General features: G+C 43.2%; 1 protein-coding gene across 1 annotated transcript in view; it reads left to right on the top strand.

The window, feature by feature from the left end:
* Nucleotides 1-8,412: 8,412 nt before the first annotated feature.
* The window catches only part of LOC309556379 (1,25-dihydroxyvitamin D(3) 24-hydroxylase, mitochondrial-like), a gene marked incomplete at its 3' end in the record, with an annotated part of 40,930 nt that continues 27,432 nt past the window's right edge, over nt 8,413-21,910 (top strand). The window contains exons 1-3 of the mRNA XM_082258841.1: nt 8,413-8,495; nt 8,798-8,988; nt 18,273-18,366. Of these exons, the coding sequence (XP_082114967.1) occupies nt 8,490-8,495; nt 8,798-8,988; nt 18,273-18,366 (291 nt within the window). The 5' untranslated portion in view covers nt 8,413-8,489. The remainder of the gene's footprint in view (nt 8,496-8,797; nt 8,989-18,272; nt 18,367-21,910) is intronic.

Below are 21,910 nucleotides of genomic sequence, written 5' to 3'. Positions count from 1 at the left end.
TGCATGAATTACTGCATCAATATGGCGTGGCATGGAAGCGATCAGCCTGTGGCACTGCTGAGGTGTTATGGAAGCCCAGGTTGCTTTGATAGTGGCCTTCAGCTTGTCTGTATTATTAGGTCTGGTGTCTCTCATCTTCTTCCTGACAATACCCCACAGATTCTCTATGGGGTTTAGGTCAGGTGAGTTTACCGGACAATCCAGCACAGTGAGACCATCAATAAAAACAAGGTATTGGTATTTTTTGGCAGTGTCAGCAGGTGCCAAGTCCTGCTAAAAACTTAAATCAGCATCTCCATAAAGCTGGTCAGCAGAGGGAAGCCTGAAGTGCTCTAGAATTTCCTGGTAGAGGGCTGCGCTGACTTTGGACTTGATAAAACACAGTGGACCGACATCAGCAGATGACATGGCTCCCCAAATCATTACTAACTTTGGAAAGTTTACACTGGACCTCATGCGACTTTGATTCTGTGCCTCTCCACTCTTCCTCCAGACTCTGGGACCTTGGTTTCCAAATGAAATGCAAAATGTATCCAAAAGAAAACTTTGGACCACTGAGCAACAGTCCAGTCCTTTTTCTCCTTAGCCCAGGTAAGACGATTGTGACATTGTCTCTGGTTCAGGCGTGGCTTGACAAAAGAAATGTAACAGTTGTAGCCTATGTTCTGGATACATCTGTGTGTGTGAAAACTCTTGAAGCACTGACACTAGTCTTAGTGCACTCCTAAATTCTTGAATGACCTTTGCTTCACAATCCCCCCAAGGCTGTGGTTATCCCTGTTGCTTGTATGCCTTTTTTTACCACACTTTTTTCTTCCATTCAACTTTCCATTAATATGCTTGGATACAGCACTCTGTGAAAAGCCAGCTTCTTTAGCAATGACCTTTTGTGACTTACTCACATTGTGGAGAATGTCAATGACTGTGTTTTGGACAACTGTCAAGTCAGCAGTCTTCCCCATGATTGTGTAACCTTCTGAACCAGACTGAGACCGTTTAAAGGCTCACAAAACCTTTACAGGTGTTTTAAGTTACTTAGCTGGTTAGATTGTGACACCATGAGTCTACAATAATGAACTTTTTCACAATATTCTCATTTTCTGAGATACAGAATTTTGGGTTTTCACTAGCTGTAAGCCATAATCATCAGAATTAAAGAAAGAAATGCTTGAAATATATCACTCTGTGTGTAATGAATCTATATATGAATGCAATCATTTTAGATAGGATATGGGTTAGCCCAGTACAAGAAATTCTCATTTTGGGAAGTAGGGGTGTAGTTTGGCGTGTTAAGGGCCCCACATCAAACTTTATACTATTTTGTCCTCTCTGTCCCCCATCTTTCTTACTATGCTATGGCTATCTGCCTCCAAGCAAAATATATACAAACACACCCCTAGATATATCCACATACAATTCTATTTTTAGATACCTCCAATTTTTTGACACTAACATATGCATAAAAGTTTTGGACCTCTGATGGATCATGAACAAAGCCTGTGTGGACTACCCCATCTATAGAAGGATTCGGTTTTGTTCGGATTTGTTTACATGTATTTCTATACTGACTGAGGTATGCAGAACATTCAACTTTGAATTTGCATACTACATAACATGGTGCTAACAGAAATCTTGATGATGGTATTCTCTTATTTTAGAGCTTGGCTGTAGTCTCTTTCCTGAAGAAGCAGGCAGTGACCCGTGAAACGCATCTGCGTCAAAATTGAAATCACAAGAAGCTACCCACCACCCAACCTGCATAAAGGGCATGATGTATTTATTTACTCTGTATAACAACACAAAATCTGCATATGTTTCTGTAAAAGATTGTGTATTTGTAAGTCTTGTCTGTACATATGGTTTTAAAATTTGTACAATTAAACTTTTTACATTTTATCCAAGTGGTACCGTTAAAGTCCTCTCCCTTGCCTAGGGGGGGGGGGGGTGTATTGAGTTATTTTGAGGGGACAGCAAATTTAAACTGTTATACAAGCTGTACACTCACTACTTTACATTGTAACTAAAGTGTCATTTCTTCAGCGTTGTCACATAAAAAGATATAATAGAATATTTACAAAAAAGTGAGGGGTGTACTCACTTTTGTGAGATACTGTATATATAAACCCACACACAAACACAGATCCTGTTTTATTTCACTTCATGTTCATTTTTAGGTGGGCCTTTTTTGGGGTTTTATAAGGTGCCCCAATAAGATGAAAACACATTGAACATGGTTTTATTGTTAACGGTTCTAAAAATCACTAATTAACCATCTTTTTATAGAAACATATCTAAAAATAACCCACCTTACTTCAATGCAAGTAAATATAGGGCTTTTGAACATGCTGTCTCAATGTTATTAAACCCAAACATCTGATCATCCAGTGAAAAGCATTGCTATGTAGGGCTCTAGTGTTCTAATGTCTTTTCACTACATCTGGTTCAAGTGAGTTCAGTGGCACAGCTTTTAAATACTTTTTTAGTTCAAGGAACAAAGACACAATCAAGGTTATTGAGTTTGGTAGCTAAAAATGTTAAATAAGCTCTATGTTTATACAGAATTCACATGGAAATAGTCTTTCAAAGTGTTTTCACCAAGAGTCCTCAACTATTTTTAGCAATTGCAGTAATTGACTATATACACCTTCAAATAACCAGTTCTTTTGAAAAATGTTCTTTTTTAAGGATGGAAATACACTTCAGAAAGAAGGACCAACAATGAGGACAATACATCTACGGTGATTGTTATAACTAATTACCAAGTAACAAAAAGGCTGGTATTTTTTAATGATGGTTTAATTAGAATACAGCAGCTTGTTTGAATGCCCTTTACACTTTTCAAGCCAGTAATGCCAGTAGAACATTTTAAACTGGGTGCATCAAGTTCATGGTAATATGAGAGGTACAGGCCACCCACACTTTACTTGTTTGTGAATTCACTATTATAGACATACTTGCTAGATAAAAATAATTAAACATATTAGAGGTCTCTTTTTTCTGGTAACTTTAACCAAGTGAAAACTCACCTTAATTTGTATATAACGTACCAATGGCTTGCAACTTTGTTTCCTATGTAGTTATTGCCATATCAACTGAGCAATCACTGCTCATAAGGTATTGCCATATTCCGTTTGATCACTAAATCACAAAAAGTTTGATAAGGATTAAAAGTTTTTTGTTACCTCTGGGTGAAAACTAGTCTGAGATTCTTCATTATAATATGACTTTTGTAAGTAGAAGCAGTTTTGACTTGTTCACTTCTTCCCGCTCCCTACTGGTGGCGCTAAAAGGACTTGCCGATCACTGCTTCCTCCTGATCCTAAACAGAGACCAGGAGCTGTTGTGAAAGCTGGGTAACTGTGCTGGCAGTGTGCAGTGAGCGTGCTCTCAGCACGGAAACCTTGGTCCCTATGGACATATATGTGCACCATGTGCTGGTTAAGGCCCACTCTCCCTGTTGTCGCACATATGAGCACATATGAGCTACAAAGTCTGCAGGAGGTTAGTGTTGCTATCTAGGCTTAAAACCCTGACTTTATCCCACACAAAAATATAAACTTCAAAGTATTTATTTTCAGGGGAGCTTCATGATGTTTTTGAGGGACAGGGTTTTTAAATTAACTTTCAATTTATAAAATTTTACTTTAATTATAAAGCAACACAAATGGTGCAGATAGTAAGTAATTTAGTGTAGTGTATATGGGACAGTTTACGATGTGATCTTGCTTACTAAAAACATTGCTAATTTTTTTTAAAGTTCATTTAATTTTTTTTTTTTTTTTTTTAGATATCAGCAGTAAAAACAAAGTGAACATCATCATATATCATAATTGTATTTTGATAGCATTTTACAATAATACAGATAAAATAATCAAATAATATGGATCAATTTACATCAAATAGTGCAGCGCTAAGGACATATGATTATTAAGTCAAAGGCTTAAAAAACATTGGTGCAGTGCAGTTAAAAACTAAACCAGAAGGGATAAAACATAAGTCCATTAAAATCTTGAATAATGGATCAGATATGTAAAGATACCAGAAAGTCCAAATCAGGGAAGAGATCCCAAGATACGGTGAGCAGGAAGAAAACACCCGTGCAGATAAATTAAAGGTGGCTGCTTACCACAAAAAATGGGCCCCCAACTTAATGGACAGGCCACTCAGGCATAAGGTAACAACCCTTTTAAGATGGACTCTCTCCTCCACTTTAGTAGAACGGTATCACCTCCATGTACTCCTTGTATCTCCCAGCATGTCATACCCGGTCACAGATAGGTGGATGGCTCCAGTATAAGTGGCGGTATGCAGAGAAGGAAGGAGACCATAGCGTAATCCTCTCATAAACGTCTCATTTCCCAGGCTGGGTGTTTTCTTCCTGCTCACCGTATCTTGGGATCTCTTCCCTGATTTGGACTTTCTGGTATCTCTACATATCTGATCCATTATTCAAGATTTTAATGGACTTATGTTTTATCCCTTCTGGTTTAGTTTTTAACTGCACTGCACCAATGTTTTTTAGCCTTTTTCTGTGACTTAAGCTGATTTTAATTACATTTTAATATTTTAGTATTGATATAAGATGTTTTAACCATTGTGCATTTTATTATATTGAATAGTGACATCTGGATACGGAACACTATTCTCCCCATTATATGTATTTTAGTTTTGCAGACCTAGCTTCCGGTTGTCAGGCACTAGATACAGTCCCAATTTCCTATTTAGGATTGGCACACTGAAAGGGTGACGTGTTTTGTCCTGCCCGGATGTGTATCTCATTAAAGCTTGAAGTATCCTGAACTGGTCCGGATGTTGAGTCACTTCCGGTCTGCAAAGGAAGACATACACTGCGGACACCGGAAGCTCGTCGCATATCAGGAGATTTAAGAGCGATAGATGACGATGCGCGCCATCTCCTATCTCCGTTGACGTCTGTTTAGAGGAAACGCGTCAGAAGGAGCGGCACATCGTCATCGCCAGTCGCCGCGGACCGCACTGCAGACTGCCACGGCTTCTCTCTTATCGGTATTTGATTTCTTGTGACCACAGAAGAAACTACCTATGTAAGTGCATTTGATTTTATGTTGTAATAAATACTAGAGGTACTGCAGTATTGTCTGGTTTTTGTTTCTGTGAGACACGTGTGGAAGTCTTCACCCGTGACAATTGAGAGACATCGCCCAGTGTGTGGAAGACCAGGATTGGGGAGAGGCACCACGATAATAGTGTGACATGAGCCCTACTACTGTGTGATCTGGTAAGAGGCTGAACCTCCCACTTGAGTGTTTCACCTGCTCTCCTGAATATCCACTATACTGCTGAGCTGACATTTCGCCCTTGACCTTCTTCCTTCTGGTAAGGGGCTAGACCCCAATAAGGTGGTGGAACCTATCTGCACCCGACAAGTCCAGGGGAATCTGCTGTGTGGATTTCACCACAAACTTGTGTGGGAATAGCTGGGACTATATGCACCTTCCACCTTTTTTTCCTATGTTTTGTACACATTATACAGTTGTGGCAACAAATGAATTAAGTGACACTTTATGTTGAGATTCACTCCAGTGTGCACTTTCGTGTTCTTCTTTGACTTTCACCTGAGTGACATTTATCCAATCACGATCTCATTCATCACGTTTATATTTATGTTTATGAATATGAGTATATGATGGTTTATTGTATACACACTTGATTGTACATTAACCCAGGCACACATCACAGGGGTGTGGTAGATACTTATTGTAGTATCATATTTACCTCCTGATTTGTGACACATGTGAATTTAGCGCACCTGATTTTTTTCATAACATCTCTACATATCTGATCCATTATTCAAGATTTTAATGGACTTGTTTTATCCCTTCTGGTTTAGTTTTTAACTGCACTGCACCAATGTTTTTTAGCCTTTTTCTGTGACTTAATAATCATATGTCCTTAGCGCTGCACTATTTGATGTACATTTTTATTCAGATTTCTATAAGTCCAGTGTTCAAGCTGCTATTTTTTGTGCTTCCTTTTTATTCTCCGTCATTTTATCTTCCGTCATTATTTAGCGCAAGATTGTCCCCTTGATTACAATATGGATCAATTTGTTTAGTTACTTAATTTGTCTTGGTGTATAAGCAATTACAGTGCATCCGGAAAGTATTTACAGCGCTTCACTTTTTCCACATTTTGTTATGTTACAGACTTATTCCAAAATGGGTTAAATTCATTATTTTCCTCAAAATTTTACAAACAAATTATTAAAAATGAAAGGGAAAAAAAAACACATGTACATAAGCATTCACAGCCTTTGTGCAATACTTTGTTGAAGCCCCTTTGGCACCATTACAGCCTCAAGTCTTTTTGAGTATGATGCTACAAGCTTGGCACACCTATTTTTGGGCAGTTTCTCTCATTCTTCTTTGCAGGACCGCTCAAGCTCCATTAGGATGGATCAGCCATTTTCAGATCTCTCCAGAGATGTTCAATTGAGTTCAAGTCTGAGCTCTGGCTGGGCCACTCAAGGACATTGACAGAGTTGTCCTGTAGACACTCCTTTGTTATCTTGGCTGTGTGCTTAGGGGTCTTGTCCTGTTGGAAGTTGAACCTTGCCCCAGTCTTAGGCCCAGAGCACTCTGGAGCAGGTTTTCATCAAGGATGTCTCTGTACATTGCTGCATTCATCTTTCCCTTGATTCTGACTAGTCTCCCAGTTCCTGCCACTGAAAAACATCCAACAGCATGATAGACCACCATCATGCTTCACTGTAGGGATGGTGTTGGCCAGGTGATGAGCAGTGCCTGTTTTTCTCCAGACATGATGCTTGCCATTCAGAACAAAGAGTTCAATCTTTGTATCATCAGACCAGAGAATTTTGTTTCTCATGGTCTGAGAGTCCTTTAGGTGATTTTTAATGGGGAATGGCTTCTGCCTGGCCACTCTACCATACATTGCTGATTGGTGGAGTGCTACAGAGATGTTTGTTCTTCTGGAAGGCTCTCCTCTCTCCACAGAGAAATGCTGGAGCTCTATCAGAGTGACCATCGGGTTCTTGATCACCTCCTTGACTAAGGCCCTTCTCCCCTGATCGCTCAGTTTGGCCAAGCGGCGCTCCCTAGGAAGAGTCCTGGTAGTTCCAAACTTCTTCTATTTACGGATGATGGAGGCCACTGTGCTCATTGGGACCTTCAATGCTGCAGAATTTTTTTCTGTACCCTTCCCCAGATCTGTGCCTCGATACAATCCTGTCTAAGAGGTCTACGGAAAATTCCTTGGACTTCATGGCTTGGTTGGTGCTCTGACATGCATTGTTAACTGTGGGAACTTATATAGACAGATGTGTGTCTTTCCAAACCATGTTCAATCAACTGAATTTACTACAGATGGACTCCAAATAAGTTGTAGAAACATTTCAAGGATGATTAGTGAAAAAAGGATGCACCTGAGCTCAATTTTGAGTGTCATGGCAAAGGCTGTAACTACTTATTTACATGGGATTTTTTCATTTTTTTATTTTTACTAAATTTGCAAAGATTTCAAACAAACTTCTTTCACAATGTCATTATGGAGTATTGTTTGTAGAATTTTGAGGACAATAATGAATTTATTCAACTTTGGAATAAGGCTGTAACATAACAAAATGTGGATAAATTGAAGCGTTATGAATACTTTCCGGATGCACTGTATGTTAGTTATCCCTCCCTAATATAGTCCAGAGGATTAAAAAAATTTAAAAATAAACTGAATACAGTGTGTGGTAACATTTATCAACACCACATTCTATTATAATAACTTAACACAGATTTGTAATAATTTTTAAATCACTTTGATATTGGTGTGTTTTAGACGAATATAAAAAAAAAAATGAATGTAGGTATTATATTTTCCCAATTTAAATGCTATTGTGTTCAACACTATTTGGTAAATAGATTTTCTGTACGGCTTGGCTTTGTTAGCTAGACTTTGCTACTGCAGGAAGTTGCATGAACTGAAGTGCACTTGATGTAGTGTACTTGAACATTAGACCATTGAACTGGTCCATCTTTTCAATTAGTGAAGGACAAACTAGGTCTTACTTTACTGGTGTAAACATTCTGTTATTTTCAAACACTTTAAAGCTCATCCCCTTGAAACTCTAAACCAATGATATCCAAGAGTACCGTATGCCCTTTTTTGAACTGTCCCATATATAGACAAGATTTTATCTTGTGCTCCCATAAACTTTTCTCTAGCACATTTTTCTCTTGGAAAATTCTGCACTCTAGATTGATTATTGTAATGAAACTTGTTGAGTAATTACATTTGCAATGAAGACTTTTTCATTTCTGTTGCCACTTACTATGCCTGATGTTTTAATACACAAGGCATTTTTTCACACACCGCCCAAATTTGTTGGCTTAGCAAAAAGACCTGTGCCTTTTTGTAACATCCCAGGTCCTGTTGACCTGCCTGGCATTGGAAGCTTCCTTAATATTCTTTGGAATGGAGGGTTACAAAATCAACATGAAATGATGGTAACTATGCTTGGTCTTATAACTAACCCTAAAGATGTACTTCTTCTGTAACTAAAATATCATGGTTTTTTTTCTACTGCTATCACCAATTCTACTACTTCTGTTACTAGTGCTACTACTATTGCTACTGATACTACTAATCATCATCATCCTCATCATCATCATCATCACCATCATCACACATGGGTCAAAGTAGCATAGTACTTTTTATAATGTTAGATTTCCAGTTTTATGTCCTAAATATTAGTAATGTGATAATTTGAAGTTTCAGACAAGGAAATCACTGTTCTGTTTCTCTTTAGTTAAAATATCATCAACAGTTTGGAGGTATTTTCAAGATGAATCTTGGGGTTTTCAAGTCAGTGCAAATTGGAGACCCAGATTTGCTAGAAACCCTTCTAAGAAAAGAAACAATGTATCCAAAGAGAATGGAGATTAAACCTTGGAAAATGTATAGAGAATATAGAGGAGAAGAGTATGGTCTGCTTACACTGTAAGTGCTCTTTGTTTTAGTGTGGGATTACATCATGTAAAGATGTATTTTGTGACATAGCACTCTCTGAAAATGAATTGCATATATACTGTATTATATTTACTACGTCAACAAACTTTATACTAAATGTCAGCGTTGTCAGTTACACAGTGATGTATTGAATCAAACGTATGCTGAGTGTAATATGTATGCTGTAATTAAATCCATTCTAAAAATGATGGCTGCGAGGGTGAACCCCCACCTTCACTGCTCATGGGAGGAACAGGTATGCAGAAATCAACACTCCCAACACACCCTACATGTTGTCATAGGTGTGTGTAGCCTATTGCATTAAGGTGTGCACCCCAAAGCTCAAACACACTTGTGTGTGTATATGTGTGTGAGTATATGTATATGTATATGCTGCCTCCTGCTAAGACGTTCCATATCAACTGATGGTCAGCTGCTTGTTGTGGCGTGCTGACAAAGCTTTTCCACATTTCGGCCATGCTAACCCTGCCTTCTGAGGTGCTGGCAGTGCCCTGGCTGCGTTGGCGACCTCTTCATCCTCCTACCCTGCCTTGGCCTTGTGCTTCCACTGTGCCTGTCAGGTGGGAATGCCACCAGCAGCGCGTCTACCAATGTGCGCTTGTACTCGCACATCTTCAGATCACGCTCTAGTGAGGGAATTAGGGACGGTACATTGTCCTTGTAACGGGGATCCAGCAGGGTGGCCACCCAGTAATCAGCACAAGTTACTATGTGGGAAACTCTGCGGTCGTTGCGGAGACACTGCAGCATGTAATCGCTCAAGTGTGCCAGGCTACCCAGAGGCAAAGAAAATCTGTCCTCTGTGGGAGGTGTATCCTCTGTGTCCTCTATATCCCCCCAGCCATGCACCAGTGATGGCCATGAGCTGGCCTGGGTGCCACCCTGCTGTGAACATGGTTCCATATCTTTCTCCATCTCCTCATCCTCGTCATCCTCCAGAACTGTGCCCCTGCTGGACAATTGTGTCCCTGGCATTTGTGGGTGCAGGAACCCACCCTCAGAGCCACTTGTGAATGACTGCCCTGAAAGCCTTGGAAATTATATCTCTTCATCCTCCTCCTCCTCATCCTGTGCCACATCCTCTTCCATCATTGCCCAAAGTGTTTTTTCAAGAAGTCATATAAGTGGGATAGTTAAGCTGAGAACGGAGTCATCGGCACTGGCCATGTTGGTGGAGTACTTGAAACAGCGCAACAAGGCACACAGGTCTCCCATGGAGGCCCAGTTATTGGTGGTGAAGTGGTGCTGTTCCGCAGAGCGACTCACGTGCGTGCTGCAGCTGAAACTCCACTATGGCCTGCTGCTGCTCGCACAGTCTGGCCAGCATGTGCAAGGTGGAGTTCCACCTTGTGGGCACGTCACATATGAGGTGGTGAGCGGGAAGGCCGAAGTTACGCTGCAACGCTGACAGGCGAGCAGCAGCAGGGTGAGAACGCCGAAAGTGCGCACAGACGGCCCGCACTTTCTGCAGCAGCTCTGACATATCGGGGTAATTTCTAAGGAAGCTCTGCACCACCAAATTCAGCACATGCGCCAGGCAAGGGGTGTGTCAAACCAGCTAGGCCCAGAGCTGCTACGAGATTTTGCCCGTTATCGCACACCACCAGGCCAGGCTTGAGGCTCACTGGTAGCAACTACTCATCGGGCTGCTGTTCAATGCCCCTCCACAGCTCCTGCGCGTTGTGTGGTTTTTCACCCAAACAGGCATGTTTTAAAACTGCCTGCTGTCGTTTACCCCTGGCTGTGCTGAAGTTGGTGGTGAAGGTGTTACGCTGACCGGATGAGGAGGCGGTAGAGGATGAGGAAGCGGAGTAGGAGGAGTTAGGAACAGGAGGCAAACTGAAGCGCCCTGCAATCCTTGGTGGTGGAAGGACATGCGCCAAACTGCTATCCGCCTCAGGCCCAGCCGCCACTGCATTTACCCAGTGTGCTGTTAGGGAGATATAACATCCCTGACCGTGCTTACTGGTCCACGTATCCGTAGTTGGGTGGACCTTGCCACAGATGGCGTTGCGCAGTGCACACCTGATTTTGTCACCCACTTGCTTGTGCAGGGAAGGGATGGCTTGCCTGGAAAAGTATTGGCGGCTGGGCACAACGTACTCTGGGACAGCCACCGCCATAAGGCTTTACAAACTCTGCGTCTCCACCAGACGCAATGTGTTCCGTTTCGTTCCAGTGTTTGGGAGATAGAAAGCTGAACGCTTCCACGGGACATTGTGGAGATGGTTGTTGGTGACCCAGGTGGTGGTGTTGCTGGTGGATCCTCTTTTTGAGGTGTGCACTCCACTGCAGCTCGTGCTTTGCACTTAGATGCCTGGTCATGCAGGTTGTGCTCAGGTTGAGAAGTTTTATGCCTCGCTTCAGACTCTGATTGCACAGCGTGCAAACCACTCGTGTCCTGTCATCAACACATTGTCTGAAGAACTGCCATGCTAGGGAACTCCTTTGAGCTGGCTTTGGTGTGCTCGGTCCCTTGCTGCGTTGGGCAGTAGCAGGCGTAGGGTCTAGGGCACGGCCGCTCCGCTTTTGCACCCTGCTCCCTCTTCTGCTGTGCTGGTGGCTCTGTGCGACCACCGCCTCTTCCTCCAAACTACTCAGGTCACCTGCATGACGTTCATTACATGTGGGGTCAAGGACCTCATTGTCCGCCACATCGTTTTCCACCCAGTCTTCACCCCTGCCCTCCTTGTCGGTCTCCACAATTCGGAATTCCGCAGCAGTTGGCACCTGTGTTTCGTCATCATCCGAGACGTGCTGCGACGGTCCTCCCATGTACTCATCTGGAGACATAAGTGGTTGGGCATTGGTGCACTCAATCTCTTCCACTTCTGGGGCAGGGCTAGGTGGATGGCCCTGGGAAACCATGCTGAACAGATTCATCAAAAAGAAGAAGACTGCTGCATGAATTGGGGCTCAGACTGCTTAGCTGATTTGCAAGGGGGTGAGGTGAAAGATTGATGGACATCGGCTGCAGGTGCCAACTCTGACCTTTCAGCAGAAGACTGGGTGGGAGACAATGTGAAGGAACTGGAGACACTGTCAGCAACCCAATCTACTATCGCCTGTACTTGTTCTGGCCTCAACATTTGTAAAGGCGCATTAGGCCCTGCCAAATACTGCTGCAGGTTCTGTCGCCTACTCGCAGCTGAGAAAGGTGTTTCACCTGTGCGTATACCTGGCACAGATCGACCACGTCCTCTCCTTACAACAGGAGCTCCACCAGCAACACCACGACCAAGGCCACGTCCCTTATTTGACCTTCTCCTCATATTTATCGAATTTTGGATCTTTTTCCCGAAATGGGTTTTTATTGATAAGCGGAATACAACACTATGCAAAGGGTGTATCTCACTGTACCATATGCAGACTAGGCCGCAATAATTCTTCCCCCCCCAAAATAGGTTTTTTTTGCAATTCGCAATACAACAGTATGCAATGGGTGTATCTCACTGTAACATATACAGACTAGGCCGCAATTAACTTTTTATCCCCTGAATGGGTTTTTATTGCAAAGCGGAATACAACGGTATGCAATGGGTGTATCTCACTGTAACATATGGAGACTAGGCAGCAAGTAACTTTTTTTCCCCCCTAAATGGGTTTTTATTGCAATGCCCAATATAACAGTATGCAATGGGTGTATCTCACTGTAACATATGCAGACTAGGCCGCAATTAACTTTTTTTCCCCCTAAATGGGTTTTTATTTCAATGCGCAATACAACAGTATGCGCTGGGTGTATCTCACTGTAACATATGCAGACAAGGCCGCAATTAACTTTTTTTCCCCCTAAATGGGTTTTTATTGCAATGCACAATATAACAGTATGCAATGGGTGTATCTCACTGTACCATATGCAGACTAGGCCGCAATTAACTTTTTTTCCCCCTAAATGGGTTTTTATTGCAAAGCAGAATACAACAACAGTATGCAATGGTTGTATCTCACTGTAACATATGAATGAAAATCTAAAAAATAATTTTCCCCTTAATTGGTGCTTGTTGAATAGCAGATTTGAAATGCAGTGTCTAAACGCTGTAAGTCACAGTAAAATATGAAGGAAAAAAGTTTTTTTCTTTTTTAAAATGCAGATTAAGCAGACACATATGCACTCAGCTTGCATGAAATGGCCGCTACACACCGCACGCCTAACAGGTTGGATACTGTTTTTGTTCTATTCCGCTATTGAATAAAAAAGAAACCCCTTTGAATGAAAAACTGAAAAATATTTTTTTCCCCTAAATACTATTTTCCCCTTACATTGGTGCTTTTTGAAGAGCAGGTTAAAAAAGCAGTGTCTGTCTAAACAATGTATGTCAAAGTAAAATATGAAGGAAAAAAGTTTTTTTCTTTTTTAAATGCAGATAAGGCAGACACATATGCACTGAGCTTGCATTAACCACTTTACAACCGGAGGATTTTGCTGTCTTCCGTCCAGGCCACTTTTTGCGATTCGGCGCTGTGCGACTTCAACTGACAATTGCGCGGTCGTGCGACGCCGTACCCAAACGAAATTTACGTCCTTTTTTTCCCACAAACAGAGCTTTCTTTTGGTGGTATTTGATCACCTGTGCGATTTTTACTTTTTGCGCTATAAACAAAAAAAGAGCGTTTATTTTGAAAAAATAACAATATTTTTCACATTTTTTTATATGAAATTCCCCCCAAAAAAGATGTAAAAACCAATTTTTTTAAAAGTTTTTGGCCAATTTGTTTTATGCTACATATGTTTGGTAAAAAAAATCGCAATAAGCGTATTTTGATTGGTTTGCGCAAAAGTTATTGCGTTTACTAACAAAGGGAAAGATTTCTGTCATTTTTGGTGTTTTTTTTTTAACGCGTAATGGCGGCGATCTGCGATTTTTTTTGCGGGACTGCGACATTGCGGCGGACAGACCGGACCCCTGACTGACATTTTTGACACTTTTGGGGGTACCAGTGACATTACTGCAGTAATCAGTGCTATATATATGCACTGTTACTGTAAAAATGACACTGGCAGGGAAGGGGTTAATTTTATTGGAGAGGGAGGGGTTAATGTATGCCTGGTGCTTACTGACGTGTAGGGGGGGAGGTGACTATGTGATTCATGGACAGATCGGATGTCCAGCTATGCTGAACAGTCCGATCTGTCACTCCCTGTCACTATGGAGATCCGCCCGCTGTGTTTACACACAGCGGGCGGATCTCCAGACTCGATCCCCGACGATCGGGTAAGAGCAGCGGCGATCGCCGCTGCTCCTCCCCTGGCCCGACTCCCGCTGTGAATGAAAACAGCGGGAGCGAGCCTCCGGCGGCGCGCAAGCGCCGCCCAGAAGGGGAGGAGTCCAGTCACGTTAATACTACGTGACTGGACGGGAACGAGCCACTCTGCCGCAGTAGTATTACTGTGAGCGGTAGTAGAGTGGTTAAATATGCAGCACCGCACACCGCACACTGCACGCCGCACACCTTACAGACTGATAAAAGTTTTTTTTCTCCTTTCTTACTGGGCTCAGGTCAGGGCATAAAGATCGTGCACTGCACCCCCACACAATACAATCAATGCAGAACGCTGTCTGATTAAAGAAGATTCTTCCTATTCTTTCCCTCAAAGCAATCTCCAGCCTGCCCCTACAATAATCTCCTATCTCTCCCTCCGGGTAATAAGATTGTGCACTGCACCCCCACACAATCAAAACAATGTAGATCGCTGTCTGATTAAAGAAGATTCTTCCTATGCTTTCCCTCAAAGCAATCTCCAGCCTGACCCTACAATAATCTCCCTATCTCTCCCTCAGCAGCACCAGGAACCTCTCCCTAGTATAGTTTGAGTCGAGTGACGTGCGGCGCTATGTGACTCCAGCTTATATAGACTCTGGGTCACATGCTGCACTGGCCAATCACAGCCATTCTATTAGTATGCATGGATGTGATGGCTTCTAAGGGCACACTAGTTAAACGCTTGCTGATTGGCTGCCTTGCACCCGTTGAAACCGCGCCATTAAAACCACGCCAAAACATCAAATAACATTACTGAACAACGGACAGTACCCGAACATACAGTGAAATGTTCGGGTCCGTGTCCGGGTACTGAATACCCAAAAGTCCGGTACGATCCCGAACAATACAGTCTGGGTTCGCTTAACCCTACTTGTGAACTATAAGTGACAGGGACACAAAACTTAGGGAGCCCCGAGAGCGGTCCAGGACTACAATATACCTATACATTTTAAAAGTGGGATATAACCTGAACACTACACTGACTGCACTAAACTAACTCAACACACTATCCACTAACTACCTGCCTAACCTCTATTATTGTAAGCAGCAGCCTTATATAGTGTGGGCGTGGACTTAGCCCCTGAGCCATGATTGGCTAAATGCACCCTGCCTTTGGCTAATCATGTCTTTGATCGGACATTGTGCTGTGTTTGGCCAAGGCATACAGGTCAGGTGCATGCTTTGGCTAATCTCAACCTCTAATGCACTGCAATCGTTCAGTGCATTATGGAGCGCTCATCAGCGGGCAAACTTACCGCCGAGCGCCCCGGCTGTTCGTGTGTTTGGTGAACACACGAACACCCAATGTTCGAGTGGAACTTACGTTTGACTTGAACATCCAGCCCATCCCTAGTGGTAATATTGAAGTTGATTGAGATTACCATTTATTAGAGGGTTCCACCATTATTGTTAAGGTATTGATTAGTAAGTTAGCATTACACTTTTTTTTTTCCTTTTTGTGGTGTGGGAATACTTAACAGTGCTTAGCAGCAAGCTTACTGCTTTACTGACACTTTTTTAATTTTACCTCCAGTAGTTTATTGTAAATAGTAGTGTGGTGATTACCTATTATACTAAACATCAGCATGTGGCAATAATAAACATCAACAGATTTCAGTTGTGCCCCATCAGGCTGCCCCCTCCCCCTATGAACAATGTGCCTGGCTTCTGAGTTAATCTCCCCATTCCTGCACTCAGTGCACTGATGGGCACTAACAGGCAGCACTGATGGGCACTGATTTGCAGTACTAACGGGCACTGATTGGCACTGATAGGTGGCACTGTAATACTCTGGGGAATTTATCAGTATTTTTTCTTTTTTTATACATTATGATTGCTTATAACAGTGAACTTCATTGGTATAAGCAACCATTTTTACTGATTCGTTTAGTGTCTTTTGTTAATCACATGATACAGATAGGCTGTGATTGGCCCTCTCTGTACCATGTGATCACTGGGACCAATCACAGCTAGCAACACAATTGTATACAATAAATGGCACAAAAGGAAGCCATCCATTGATTACAATTGTCATGTGATCTGCTGTGATTGGTCACAGCGATCACATGATACTGGCAGCAGGCCAGTATAGTGATCAGTCATCGGCTAGGTCTGGTGGAGATGTAGCCGGTGACAGTTTTCACCACTGCACAGCCACACAAGTGGCACATTCATATTAGCTTTGTTCTTTCCTGCTGCTCTCTTCCTCCTGCTCCTCCTCCTCCGAGTGTAGCTTTAGATTGGAGGAGGAGAGCGGTCAGGTGACCGGCCATGAAACATCAGGGGAGAGTGGTCACGTGACTGGCCATAAAAGAATTGAGCTAATAAGATATTTAGAGGAATTGGTTTACAATAACACTGACAGAATGTAGGAAGGATCTATGAAAAGGGTCTGGCAGTGATTTTTTTAACTTTAGAGTACATGGACAGGGCTGTCCCAGGAGACTGGGGGGTCTCCTGGGAGTGCAAGGGGGCTGTGCAATTTAAAGAGGGCTGTATAATAAAAGGGGCTGTGTACTGTGTGGGGGGGGGGAGGGAGGGGGCAGTGTAATGTACATGGGGCTGTGCAGTGTAAAGGGGGGCTGTATAAAGAAAGGGGCTGTGTACTGTGCAGGGGAGGGAGCTGTGTAATGTAAAGTAGGCTGAGCAATGAAAAGGGGGCTGCATAATGAAAGGGGCTGTGTAATGTGCAGGGGGTGGGGCTGTGTAATGTAAAGGGGGCTGTGCAATGTATAGGGGGGCTGTTTAATGTAAAGGGGGATACGTAATGTGCAGGGGGCTGCGTAATGTGCTGGGGGTCTGTGTAATGTATATATTCAAGTAGTAAACCAAAACCTCCTGTGCTCGAGTGCTGTCTGGTGGAGTAAAAAGAGGTGAACTACAAACTTAGATGTAGAGAGAGCTATTGGTCTTGCTGCCCCCTTCAGGATCAAGGGTATCCAGAACCAACTGGTGGAAAAGACAAAAAAGAGTTCGGTGCGCCCCTCTTTTTCTTTTTTGTCTTTTCCACCGGTCTGTGTAATGTGCAGGGGGTCTGTGTAATGTGCAGAGGGGATGTGTAATGTACAGGGGGTCTGTGTAATTTAAAGAGGGGGCTGTGGAATGGGCAGGGGGGCTGTGGAATGACAAAACAAAGAAAGGGCGCACCAGCCTAGCACATTATCCTCAGCAAGTTTGATAATAAAAGGGTAAAAATCAGCTACTCACAAACATGCGTGAAGGTCAAGCATTTCAATTCCATAAAGCAGCATCTTTACAGGAGTCCAATATCTCATAAAAGTGGAGGGCTGACGCGCTTCGAGCCGTGCCTCTTCCTCTGGCTCTGAGGAAGAGGCACAGCCTCGAAACGAGTCAGTCCTCCGCTTTTATGAGATATTGGACTCCTGTAAAGATGGTGCTTTATGGAATTGAAATGCTTGACTTTCACGCATGTTTGTGAGTGGCTGATTTTTACCCTTTTATTATCAATAAACTTGCTGAGGATAATGCACTAGGCTGGTGCGCCCTTTCTTTGTTTTGTATTTACAGTGTCTGGTCGACCGCCCCGGTCGTAGAGGGCAGCAAAGCCTAGCCATAGTGGATGCCAAGTATGAGTACAAGTTCCAAGATTGAGGCAGCCTGAGGACCAGGTTCTGAGCGCAGGAGTAGGGTGCTGAGCAGCACTAATCTTTTTCTGGTCTGTGTAATGAAAAGGGGTCTGTGTAATGTGCAGGGGGGGCTGTGGAGTGTAAAGGAGGCTGTGGAATGTACAGGAGGGCCAGTGGAATGTGTAGGGAGGCTGTTTAATATGTGTTAATATTACATTATTTACTTTATTAGTGGTAAAAATATTAATTAAAAAAAAGCTCTGAGCTGCTGTTATTTTGCTTCAAAGTTCTTTTTTAAAAACGTAAGTATTTTTCCTGAAACTTCCCTTTTTAAAATTAAGGTGCATGGTATACATCTGTGCGTGTTATATGCTGATAAATACAGTATGTTTTATTTTACAGTGAAGGAAAAGAATGGCATAACATGAGAAAAAATGTGCAAGGTCACCTCATGAGACCTAAAGAAATAGCAAAAATGGATGTGAAGATTAATGAGGTGAATACCTTTTCCTAAAATATGTAGACACTATAGAGAAAAAAGCTGGTATTGTTATTATAATTTGATAAAAATGAATGTCATGTCTGAACAACATATAGCCATTAATGTGACTTTGGCCCCTTCCACGCCACCGTTCCGATTAGGTCCACCTGTCAGTTTTTCAGGCTGACCTGATCGTAAACAGACTTTTGTCCATTTACACCCATCTACCTTCAAACTGATCCGGTCCACCAAAAAACAAATGGACGGGGATCCATCCTCCTCTGTGTAGGCAGATCAGATTGGAGGTAGTTGGGCCAGAGAGCACAGGGGGGCAGGAGAGCACAGGGGAAACTGGAGAGCACGGGGGGCAGAGAGCAATGGGGGAATGGGAGAGCACAAGGGAGGGTGGGGATCACTGAGGGGGTGGGAAAATAGGGGGGCCAGAGAGCACTGGGGGGGCCTGATAGCACGGGGGGCTGGAGAGCATTGGGGGGGCTGAGAGTTATGGGGGGCAGAGAGCACAGAAGGGCTGGAGAGCACAGGGGGGCCTGGAAACATGGGGGGGGGGCTGAAAGCACGGGGGGCAGAGAGCATTGGGGGGTGAAGAGCACTAGGGGGGTCAGAGAGCATGGGGGGGCAGCAGAAGGAAGTCAGATAGGAGAAGCAGCAGGGTTAGCTGCATATAGAAGAATAAAGCCAGCGGGAGAGGGGAGGGATGAAACCAGTAGAGCTACGAGGGAGGCTGGGAAAGAGCATGGTGGGCCAGACAGCACAGGGGGTGGAGAGCATGGGGGGCTGGAGCGCACAGGGGGGTTGGATAGAGAGCAAACTGCAGAAATGGCTGCATATAGAAGAATAAAGCCAGCAGGAGAGGGGGTGGAAGAACCCAGTAGAGCTGCGAGGGAGGCTGGGAAAGAGCATGGTGGGCCAGACAGCACAGGGGGTGGAGAGCACTGGGGGGGGGGCAGAGAACACTAGGGGCTCTGAAAGTTCTGGTGTGACCACCATTTGCCTCACGCAATGCAACACATCTCCTTCACATAGATTTGATCAGGTTGTTGATTGTGGCCTGTAGAATGTTGGTCCACTCTTCAATGATTGTGCGAAATTGCCGGATATTGGCAGGACCTGAAACACGCTGTTGTAAACGCCGATCGAAAACATCCTAAACATGATCAATGGGTGACATGTCGTGTGAGTATGCTGGCTATTTAAGAACTGGGATGTTTTCAGCTTCCAGGAATTGTGTACAGATCCTGGCAACATGGGGCCGTGCTGGTGATGGTAGTGGATGAATGGCACAACAGTGGGCCTCAGGATCTCATCACAGTATCTCTGTGCATTCAAAATGCCATCACAAAAATGCACCTGTATTCGTTGTCTATAACATACACCTGCCCATACCATAACCCCATCTCCACCATGGGCCACTTGATTCGCAAGGTAGCCATCAGCAAACCACTCACCCACATGACGCCATCTGCCAAAGTGCACTTCTCCAAAGTGCCAGACACCATCGAAAGTGAGCATTTGCCCACTCAAGACAGGTACGATGATGAACTGCAGTCAGGTCGAGACCCCGATGAGTATGACGAGCATGCAGATGAGCTTCCCTGAGACGGTTTCTGACAGTTTGTACAGAAATTCTTTGGTTATGCAAATCGAATGTTGCAGCAGCTGTCCGGGTGGCTGGTCTCAGATGATCTTGGAAGTGAAGATGCTGGATGTGGAGGTCATGGGCTGGTTACACACGGTCTGTGATTGTGAGACCGGTTGGATGTACCGCTAAAATTCTCTGAAACGCCTTTGGAGACAGCTTATGGTAGAGAAATGAACATTCAATTCAGGGGCAACAGCTCTGGTGGACATTCCTGCAGTCAGCATGCCAATTGCACGCTCCCTCAAAACGTGCAACATCTGTGGCATTGTGCTGTGTGATAAAACTGCACATTTTAAAGTGGCCTTTTATTGTGGCCAGCCTAAGTCACACTTGTGCAATAATCATGCTGCCTAATCAGGATCTTGATATACCACACTTGTGAGGTGGATGGATTATCTCGGCAAAGAAGAAGTGCTCACTAACACAGATTTAAGAGAAATAGGCCTTTTGTGTGGATAAAAAAAAGTCTTAGATCTTTAAGTTCAGCTCATGAAAAATGGGGGCAAAAACAAAAGTGTTACATTTATAATTTTGTTCAGTGAATAATCAGCAGCTCCACGAAGTGGCCATTATTGAGGTATTTTCTTATGAATCTAGAACATCCTATCATGAGAGAAAATAACATTTTGCAGGTATTCGCACAGAACAAATGCACAGGTGGTTTTTCAGGATGATCAGTTATGAAATTTGTTTTAAAAATACAACCCAAAGTGTCTACTATAATATTATCATTTCATTCAATAAAAAGGGTTAGACAATGCTCATTAGCACTGTTCTCTGCTGAGTACTACTATATAAAGAGACAACAAAGTTACTAAGAAGTTGAAACTCTTCACTCAAAAATAGTATGTTTGTGACCAAAAAATGAGATAAAAAGTACCTACTGGGAATCTAAAATTGTACCTGTCGTTCCTGTAAATTTCATGCCTGCCTCTCTGCGCTGATTGTTCCACCCCAAGGGGCCAATAGCAAGTCACTACAGTCAATTCTCACTGTGAACAGCAACTTCAACAAGTCACGATTGATTTATGGCTGCCAGCTGACTGCAGCCCATCCTCCAATTTCCGCGGAGCCTGTGTTGAGCATTGACAGATAGCGATGTCAGTGACTGCTCAAGTAAGGACTGACGTTGGACTACCGGACATCCTCCTCCCATCAAAACCCTTTGCAGAAAAAAACAGCTCATGTAGGCCCTGGGAGCTGATGGAAAGTGTGCGCCTGAGCCGGGTGAGGCAGGCATCCAGGAAGGCTGAGAAACCTATCGGTTGGAGGCCACCATCTTTTGTAAGTAAACAAAGAAAAGCCTAAGCTAAACTGAATAACTGACTAACAAAAAAAAGATGTAATCCTGCTAGGGCACAGTGAGGAGCATAATTTTCTTTTTGGGTCAGTCACTTGCTTTTGGCCTGGACTGGCAATACTGTTTGCTGGTATTTAGGTAGGTGGCTGTCTTGTTTTCCAAGTGAATCAGAAAAGCCTAAACTAATCCAAATGACTGACTAAAAAATAAAACTTTACTATATGTCAGGGGGCTCAGTAAGAATAGTCAATTTCTTTTTTTTTTTTTTTTTTTTTTGGGGGGGGGGGGGGTCATCAACTTCTGCACTAGACTGGTAATAATGTTTGCTGGGTTTGGTTCGAGCAGTCATCTTGTTTAACAAATGAACCCTAAACTAATCTGAGTAACTGACTGACTAAAAATGAAAGCACTATATCCTGGTGCACAGTAAGAACAGTATCATTTATTTTGGGGCCCTGCTAGTCCTTCACTTATTTCTGGACTGGTAATGCTGGGATTTGTAAATTGAGCAGCAATCATCTTTTGCAAGTGAACCAGAAATATCTAAAATAATCTCAATAATTGAATTACTAAGAGTTGAGAAACTATATTGTGTTAGA

This window comes from Pelophylax lessonae (genome assembly GCF_965119305.1).
Source record: "Pelophylax lessonae genome assembly, chromosome: 5".
Lineage (NCBI taxonomy): Eukaryota > Metazoa > Chordata > Amphibia > Anura > Ranidae > Pelophylax > Pelophylax lessonae.
The sequence above is the reverse complement of the archived record's forward strand: the minus strand, read 5'-3'. Positions and strand labels throughout refer to the sequence as shown.